This window comes from Egretta garzetta, unplaced genomic scaffold (genome assembly GCF_000687185.1).
Source record: "Egretta garzetta isolate BGI_Z169 unplaced genomic scaffold, ASM68718v1 scaffold293, whole genome shotgun sequence".
NCBI lineage: Eukaryota > Metazoa > Chordata > Aves > Pelecaniformes > Ardeidae > Egretta > Egretta garzetta.
Window position 1 is genome coordinate 2,502,887 of NW_009259318.1, and position 9,844 is coordinate 2,512,730.

Sequence of the window (9,844 nt, forward strand, 5' to 3'; positions counted from 1 at the left end):
AAATTTGGCCAATTTCTCTGGAATTTGACTAACAACTACAAAAAATGCATTGCAAATCTCTGCCAGCTCCACCTATATTTAAATCTGATATAAATGCCAAACATTTTCATTAAAAAAGTATTCATACCTTTTTCATTTTTAATTTTTCTTCTTCAGCAGTGCTAATCTTGATTTCAAGGTTTGCAACAGCTTGCTGAAGGTAGCTCTTCGGTTCATTTGTTCTCTGTGTCTCAGCATCAAACAAAGCACTGGTTGATGTAACTAAAGTCTTGTCTTCAATAACATTCAAAGAGGCAACTGGAACATCTGCTTGACTCTAATTCATATGAGAAACAAAATGGTAAAGGACATGGTAAAGGGAATTTAGCATTCCAGTCAAGTAAAATTTCATTTCCAGATGACTTTACAGAACTTAAGAACTGTAAATACTAAGGTTACTTTTTTGAAACCACACTTCTCTGAAATTGGCTGTGCACACTCTCATATGTAGGATGTGCTGGCCAAAAAAGAAAGCTCGAACAATGGAACAGTAGCTAGTAATTCTAGATGGATTCACATCAAGCCGGCCAATCTCCTTGACTGCTTTTCAAGAACATTTTAGAAGAAGGTTTTAAGAAGGAGGATGGCACAGATACCTCAGTTTCCAATGAGGCCAAAATACTCAAGAGAGGTGAAAAAAAAAGACAGAAGTGAAACTGAATCATCTGTCTCAAAGCATCAGGCTTACATGGAAATAAACTCTGCTTGGATTAGTCACTCCATGTTTTCACCCAATGCAGACTGCGAACAGTAGCCATGGAAAGGGAATACATTTCTGTGCTAAAATAAATATCTCATCTTGAGGCTAGATCAACAGAATAAGAGTAATTGAGACATGACTACAACATTTAGCTAATGCTATTTCAGTGAACTGCAGAAGTACAAAAACTGAAACAGAGGCTTCTAGAATACACAACCCAAACCAGATGAAACACTGGTAATAAGCCCATATTTTCAGAAAAGCACAAAAATAAATTAGGTGACATTTAAAAGATTATTGGTATAATTAACAAAAGCCAAAGCTTTTTTTCTTTTTTTTTTTTTTTTAAAAAAAAAAAAAGGCAAAAACTTGTTTATATCACAGTAAAGGAACTTCAAGTGAAAAAGCTGGTAAATTAATTTCAGCTGCCACATTTTCAACAATTAGAAAGCCAAGAGCACTTGAGATTTGGGGAGGAATGGTGAAAGGAACATCTCGGTGTGTTTATTAAGAAAGAACTGATCTGATTTAATCCATTCCCTTAACACCTTTTATTCCAAACAGACACTCAAATAATGGATTGACTTTTCAATAAATATCTCTTGAAGGATTCAAAGAAAGAAACAAACAAAAACAGGTGAGATCTTGACTGTAGATGAATACAGAAGATTCAGTAGAAAAAACAGCCAGAAAGAAAACTGCAGTTTGTGCTCTGAATTCCCCTTCTGTAAGAAGCAAAGAGAACCTAGATGTGCTAATTCTATTTCTGAGCACTACTCAAGATTAGAGTCTGGCACAGCCAAAACCTGTGATGTTAGAACCTGAAAAGTTGAAGTTTTTTTAACATGAAACCTCAAGAGGCTCTGGAGACATAATTATACAATTCTCCTAATATCCTCCTCTAACAGGTACAAGAATATTTTGTTATAGTCGTACAGACAAAAATAGGTGTCACTGCAATCAATGGCAATAAAAATTCACTTGGGAGGGTAAATCTATTTAATTCTCATCCACAGCAATCTTGCATTCTTGTGCTAATCTCCAGGCAGACATTCTTTTCCCACTCTTGTTCACCTAATTGTTTAGTTAAAAACTAAATACTTTTACCCCCTCAAAAGAAGCTAAGATCAGTTCTCAGCAGTACTGCAGCCACAAGCATAGATCAAGATCACACAACCAGTACTGCATCAGATCACCAAAAAAAAATTAAAATAAGCTCTAAAAGTAATAAAGGAAAAAATAAAGTACAATATAATAAAATAAAAAATAAAACGGAAATTCAGTTAATTATAATTAAGTAAAAATTAAATGTTAATTCTCTAATCCTAAAATCACTTGAGAAAACATCCAAGTATGACATATATGTACAACTATAATCTTTACAGGTTAACAGCAACACCTTTTTTTAGAGAACCTTCCTGTTATTGTTTCCTACTTTCATGCCTAGCACTATCAGCATGCCTTTAACTTTTAGTACTCCTTAACACACTTTTCTCTCTCTTGCAGTCCATACCAAAGTAGTATGGTGTCCCCACAGCTATAGGTTTTAAACATAATTTAAAAATTACTTTACTTCAAAGTCTGTATCACAGAAATCCAAGGACCAGATTTGCTCTTAAAAGGCAATTCAGTCTGAATTTGCACAGAAAAGATACAATGCTAAGATACTCAATACACCAAGTTCCCATACTGAAACACAAAAATTATGGGTTTACCTGTTCTTCAGGAATGGCTGTGCTTATAACATTGTTGGCTGTTTGAATAGCTGCTGCCACATTATCCCTTGACAAAGTGAATGAGTCAGAAGGAACCAAGCAGGAAGAAGGCACGGAGGGCTCCAGACAAACATCAGGAGGTATATGGACTTCAGATACTAATTCAAGAAATAAAAATAGAAAACATACACAATATGAAGAAGCTTTCAAAAATTAATTCTGTTTCAGAAATCTGTATCTAGCAAAACCAGTCGCAGCAGCAACAAGTATAGTCATACTTATGTAAGGTTATGTGCCTCTTACAGTCTATTTGCACTGAAAAATAATTCCATACAAAGTTCCTGTATTTTTGAGTACTATCTTAAGGATATTCAAAATTTAAGTCATACTAAATTTAAACTTGTAACTTACACAGAGCTTTCACAAGACAACTGCCATCAAAAGCAGCAGTTTTAAATTTTGTGTCTTTCCACTCACATAAACTTTCAGCTTCAGCATGATCTTTAATCAGTTTAAGTCAACTGTAAAACCATACTTACAGTTTCCTAAGTTTTATAAATTTTAAAGGTTAAAGAAACCCTCAACTGTCTTAGAAGACATATACAAACAGCTTATCAAGACACACAATAAAAGCAGTTTTACATTTTATAAGAGATCAAAAGACAACAAAGGAAATAACTCCCTAGCTAACAAAATTTAAGTGTAATTAATACTGGAGTGAGAGCTCTTCCACAGCCATTTATGCCACTGCAGTAGACAATATCCAATTCCTTTAGAAAAAGCAGCTCATACTATCATTACAAACCCTGTAAAATGTTAAAGATGCCACTATCCTGGCAGAAGGCTCAAGCCTCTCAATATCACTGTTTAATACTGTGCACGTATTCCCCCAGGGCTCAGTTCTGGGGCCAGTTTTGTTTAATGTCTTTATCAATGACCTGGCTGAGGGGATTGAGTGCGCCCTCAGTAAATTTGCAGATGACACCAAACTGAATGAGAGTGTTGATCTGCCTGAGGGGAGGAGGGCTCTGCAGAGAGACCTGGACAGGCTGGATCAATGGGCCAAGGCCAACTGTATGAGTTTCAACAAGGCCAAGTGCCGGGTCCTACACTTTGGTCACAACAACCCCATGCAATGCTACAGGCTTGAGGAAGAGTGGCTGGAAAGCTGCCTGGTGGAAAAAGACCTGGGGGTACTGGTTGACAGCCGGCTGAATATGAGCCAGCAGTGTGCCCAGGTGGCCAAGAAGGCCAATGGCATCCTGGCTTGTATCAGGAATAGTGTGACCAGTAGGAGTAGGGAAGTGATCGTGCCGCCCCTGTACTCAACGCTGGTGAGGCCGCACCTTGAATACTGTGTTCAGTTTTGGGCCCCTCACTACAAGAAAGACGTTGCGTTGCTGGAACATGTCCAGAGGAGAGCCACAAAGCTGGTGAGGGGTCTGGAGCATAAGTCATACGAGGAACGGCTGAGTGAGCTGGGGTTGTTTAGCCTGGAGAAGAGGAGGCTGAGGGGAGACCTGATTGCCCTCTACAACTACCTGAAAGGAGGCTGTAGGGAGGTGGGGCTCAGCCTCTTCTCCCTGGTAACAGATGCTAGGACGAGGGGAAATGGTTTGAAGTTGCGCCAGGGCAGGTTTAGGCTAGACATTAGGAAAATCTTCCTCACTGAAAGGGTTGTCAGGCTCTGGAATGGGCTGCCCAGGGAGGTAGTAGAGTCCTCATCCCTGGAGGTATTTAAAAGAAGGATAGAAGAGGTGCTTAGGGACATGGTTTAGTGGTGGGATGGCAGTGTTAGGTTAACGGTTGGACTCGATGATCTTAAAGGTCTTTTCCAACCAAAGTGATTCTATGATTCTAAGTATGCATATACAGCACAAACAAGTGTATACATTGGCCTAAAAGCATTCAAAAGGACACGATAATCCTTGAATTCAGGTGCTCAGTGTCCCATCTCCTTTACCTCCCAGTTCTGTGATTCAGGTTAACATAAAGAAAGAAAATAGACTATGAGACAGAAAAAATATCAGGATGCTAACTGCAGCAATAGTAGACATGTAGGACAAAAAACCAAACAGCTGAGCAGAAAAATTGAAACTTGGATAAAAAGCCTAGAGGACAGCACTTCAGCAAACTGAACAGGAACAGTTTAGGTAACCAGGAGAAAACAAAACAGGACTGGGACACAAGTGCATCTTTTACAGTTCTCCAGAACTGGAAATGGGACTTTTTAGGCCTCCTTTATGTACCATAAGATATCTGTGAAACCCACCAAAGTATCCTAATTCATCTCTCCCATACCCTTCCAAATGTCTGCTTACATGGGCAGCTTCCTATAACCATTAACTACTCTGTTAAATGACAGTGAGATGACAGAGAAGATGGCCTTTTTGCTTCTAAAAAAACAGTGAGGTTTCAGTTTTATGCTATCACTTAATACCCTGAATTTCAGTTTGAAATCATTTCCAACATACAGAAAGCCAACAAAAATACTGTACCAGGCAATTCTGACTGAGCAGACAAGCTGTTTCTCTGACTAAAATTGTTAACTCGCAAGGAAAAACCTAGCATGACACTGATCCTTGTGGTGTTAGCATTCATCCTTTGCTGATGATCAACCATAAGTATAGGCATAGTTCCCACATAAATAATTGATCACAAAAGTAAAAAAAGAACACAGATGAGGAATGGAGACACACAGAGCTTAAAGCTTAAGGTATTCATAAATTTTAGGGTATCCAATACTAGACATAAGACTTCATTTTTCAGATAATACAGTTTTATGTGGAACCTTCTACAATCAAAGTGAGCTTTCATTTATTTCAGTTGTAGTAATGAATGCTTAGCATTTTAAGGGAAAGAAAAAACAGAAAGAAAAAACCCACCTCTTAAGTTGTCAAAATAAAGCCTAGGAAATGAGAAGCAACAACTGGTGACCACCTCTGAACACTGTGGTTTAAAATTATTCAACTAAATACATGACTTTGCAAAAGACAAGAAAAGGCGGCAACTCTCCAACGTATCAAACATCTTTTTTACAAAACTTTTTTTTCCCCCCACTTTCAGCAATGTTAAAGATTCATAAGTTAGACATTCCTAGAATTACATGCGCTATGTCTGTAATTCAAGCTCTCTTAATTCATTCCTCTTATGCATATACTGGTGAAATTGCATTAGCATTTTAGTTCAGCTCGAAGTTCACTTATGAAGATGACTCCTCAATCATTTCTGCTTCCCATGCCTGAACAACAGCATTAGAACCCCTCAAACAAAATTTGCCTCTGATAAAACTACTTGACTGAACTAGAAAAGCAGCATGTACTCAATTACAGGTATATCAGAAGACATACTCCCAAGGTTGAAATAAGATGCAGATATAAGTTATTGCCAGAACTGTACTTTAAAAATCTGATAATTTCTGAACCCTTGACTTCCCAATATTAAGAATATTCTACCATAGGTTTGTGTTTAAGAACTGACAAAACCATGCAGTTTGTTAATAGAAGCAGAGATCAGTAACAGCCTGCAATCTGGCTCATGCAAGAAAAATTCTTCATCTTTATGAAGCTCAAACAATTATTGAAATCACTGGGGGATCAGAAATTCTGAAAACAAAACCAAGTGAATGAACACAAACTCTTAAATAAACATTCCATATGAGTTACATAGTTTTGAGCTTCAGAATGAAGACATTAGATATGAAATATACCACAGAAAAAACATACATAACTAACATTTACTAATTGGATGTTATTTATATGCAGAAATTAAAAGATGTCACCTACATACAGTTTTCAGCCGTTAAAAATAAGAAACCAAAAAAACAAAACCTAAATTTCTATCCTCAACTTCCCATATCTTCAATGATACAATTCAATGACCCTTTAAATTATACCCATATACTATAAACTGTATCACTGAACATTTTCAGTTAAAAGTAACATTCAGATACAAAGTTTAAGACTTTTTGTGTGTGCCCACATTTCAGTGATCTGCTTAAAGACCAGCCTCACATATGGTTGCTCAAATATAACTGTAAGAGACAGAAAACTGTATCGTACAAGGTAAGAGTTCCTGTCAACTGTAACGTCAGAGCTAGAACACAGGGATCCACGTAATGCTGAATAAGCAGCTTAGGCAAAATTAAACTGAAAATTACTGTATTTATAGACATCAACCCATTTACTTTCGCCAATACACAGCAAACTAGCACACAAGAGAATATGTCAAATGCATTCCAAAATACATAAGTAACAAACACCCAATAAAATTAACCTGTCATAGTCAGTGGAAAACAACTTAATCTATGAAAGATGCTCAAAAAAAAAAATAATCTTTTTTTCTTGTGAAACAAAAAGCAACAACTATTGGATTTAATTCAAAATATATGAAGTATTTCCTGTACTTACACTGCTTTTAGCTCAATGTAAATAGATAACTATCAGAAAGGGTTAAATTGCTTAAAGAATGAGTGGAGGGATACATTAAAAGATATCAGCTGACATCCAATATGCCCATAATAAGCATTGTAAGAGTCTCAGATGGCATGCATAGCATTCTGCAAAGCTGTAAGAGTTTTAGTAGTTCCCTTTACAATTTTTCCCCATCCAAAGCCAACACTTTTAATCACTGTATTTGCAGATCACCGATTCACCAGAACAAGGTGCATTTCCATATCTGTTGGGGAATACAGACTTCAAAAATAAGCAAAACATAAGTCAGTGTTAATTCCAAAAGTATAACTAGAATTAGGATCAACAGGAAAATGTCTACATGGTGCTGAAGTTGATAGCAATTTCTCTGTTGACTTCAATGAGCATGAATGTCCTCCTATTAACAGGAAACACTTGGCTGCTTCTCTACACGAGTTTACAGCAGTTCATCAACATATAGAGGGGAAGAAAAACCCCTCTAATGTGCTTTCTTTTCTAAGATGATTACTTATCGCTGAAAGCTCTTCCCCACATTGTATTCTTCTAAAGCCAAACCATTCCAGAAAAAAAAATGTAATTACATATACTATTCCAACATCTGAAATCTAAGGCCATATATAAATACTAAATACCAAGTTAGGAAATAAAATTAAGTAAAACTTATATACAGGTACCAAAAGTTTACAACATTGCAAACATTTAGTTGGACCTCAGAAATAAATCTTTCAGTATTTAATGACTACACAACATAAGAAAACTGAGAACTCATTCCCATCAGTGGTTTTGGGTTTGTTTTTTGTTGTTGTTGTCAAGTTTTGTTTTGTTTTTAAAGAAACTGGTTTCCAGAAAACTGCCAAAATATTCAGTCAATATGACTGTCTTTTAAAGAAGTTTGGCAACTGAAAGGAAGAGAGAGAAGGTGCTATGTAATATAATAAACATGCAACAAGACAATCTTTTAACCATACGTAAATTCTAGACAGTCAAATCTGAAAAGTTATGACTCATTTTCAAAGCAGCATACCCCAGGTAATGGAAGTGTTAGCAAATTAAAAACTTGACCATTCTAGACTTAAATGAGGTTGTATACCATTATCAAAGACCTTTGAACCCTGTACAATCATGGCAAGGAATGAAAACAGTTCCCTCCAATCTCCTTAGGGATACATCAGTTTCCTACTACTATTTCCCACGCCTCCACCACCCCTCCCAAGTCAAGATGTTAGTAGCAGAAAACTGAAATTTATTATTAAAAGAAACAACTGGAAAAAACCATTTCAACACAACAGCTGAAAACAGTACCCTTCAAGCCACACACGTCTGCTTACGTCTGCACACTAGTACAGATCACCCCATTTCATATTGTATAGTCTTCAAAACCTCTGTTCTGCTGCAAACAAGACCATCAGAAATACTGAATTCTTAGTAAAAAAATGAAAAATAGGCTTTGCATACATACAGTCCATCTGCATTGTTAATGAAATAATATCAGAACAAGGAGAAAAATGCCTGGTAATTTGGAGGATGTTCTATTATTCAAGCAGGCACTGAGATTTCTCACTATCAGACCAAACATAAAACTTAGCCAAATTAATCCAAAAGGTAAATCAAGAGCTTCAAAATTATATATGCTACCTCCAGATCTTCTTACAGAAAGTAAGCATATTGACATGACACAAAGCATAGAAAAGATTCCCAAAAGAACTTAATAAATAAACAAATACAGCTCCTCTGATGCACCTTTGCTCCAGGAAGTACAGAAATGAAGTTTCAGTCAAAAATTAATAAGTAAAATAATGTTGGATCAATACAGACTGGAGGCCACATAACACCTAACATTTTTTCCAATGTATGTGGCTAAAGGATAGGAGAAAATTAAGAAGTGTTACTCTGTAAGCAGCCAAACCAATGAAACTTGGGAATGCAATATGGCTCCACATTAAGACATGTAAATTTACATGAGCATTACAGTCAGCAGAGACTTAGTCAATGCAATTGATGGACACAAAGCAGCTACTCAAGCTCACCCTAATAGCTGAATTCAGCTTTTGGGCATCTGAACAGCTCTCCAGCTCATGGACTGATGACATTTCCGTTGAACACATGCAGGTCACCTAGGTCATGTAAAACAGTGAAATTAAGATGTTCATACTTTAGTGCTGGCTTCCATACAGTTGTGTTCCTGTCCCCCAGTTCTTTTACTTCCATTATCTCCCATGGTCCTAGATGGTAGCTATAGGCTATAGCTCTTCTAAATCTCCAAATGTGTTTCAACACCAGACAGCTTCTACAGAATCTACAGTGACTGGATGCAACCTTCCTTTTCTCAGATGAAGCACTGGGTCAAGCTCTATCATTACTCAGTTCCTGATTAAAAAAAAGAAGTGTAATTAACTGAGACTATAAATTATTTCACTGAAAATAAGCAACATATTCAAAATCTGTAATGAGAGAACAGGGATGGAAAGCAACAGTATAAGCCTCATTTCCTCATGAAATGAAGCCGACAAAAAAAATCTCCACCTTATCCACAGTTAACACTACCAAGAACCTGGTCTTGCCTAAAATCATTCTGAATTTGCACAGCTTGAATCAGAAATGCCTGCTCTGACTGCACTTCCAAACCACTCCCAGACTGGAACTCTGTCTTAATTTCACTGAAAAGGCATCTCTCACCCTGGTGGGTTTTTTTTGTGTTTGTTTTCTGGGTTTTTTTAAACAACTTTTATTTTCCTTATGTCGTGGTTTAACCCGGCTGGCAACTAAGCACCACGCAGCCGCTCGCTCACTCCCCCCCCTCCCTCTGTGGGATGGAGGAGAGAATAGGAGAAAAGAAAAAAAAAGTAAGACCCGTGGGTTGAGATAGAGACAGTTTAATAAGAGAGAAGAATAACAATAGTAGTAATAATAATAATAATAATAGTAAGAGAATATACAGAATATACAGAATATATATA

General features: G+C 36.8%; 1 protein-coding gene across 1 annotated transcript in view; it reads right to left on the reverse strand.

The window, feature by feature from the left end:
* The window catches only part of CCDC91 (coiled-coil domain containing 91), a 162,982-nt gene that overhangs the window by 116,293 nt on the left and 36,845 nt on the right, over window positions 1-9,844 (reverse strand). The window contains exons 4-5 of the mRNA XM_009636535.2: window positions 2,455-2,612; window positions 128-316 (exon numbers count right to left, since the gene is read on the reverse strand). Coding sequence (XP_009634830.1) covers window positions 128-316; window positions 2,455-2,612 — 347 coding nt within the window. The remainder of the gene's footprint in view (window positions 1-127; window positions 317-2,454; window positions 2,613-9,844) is intronic.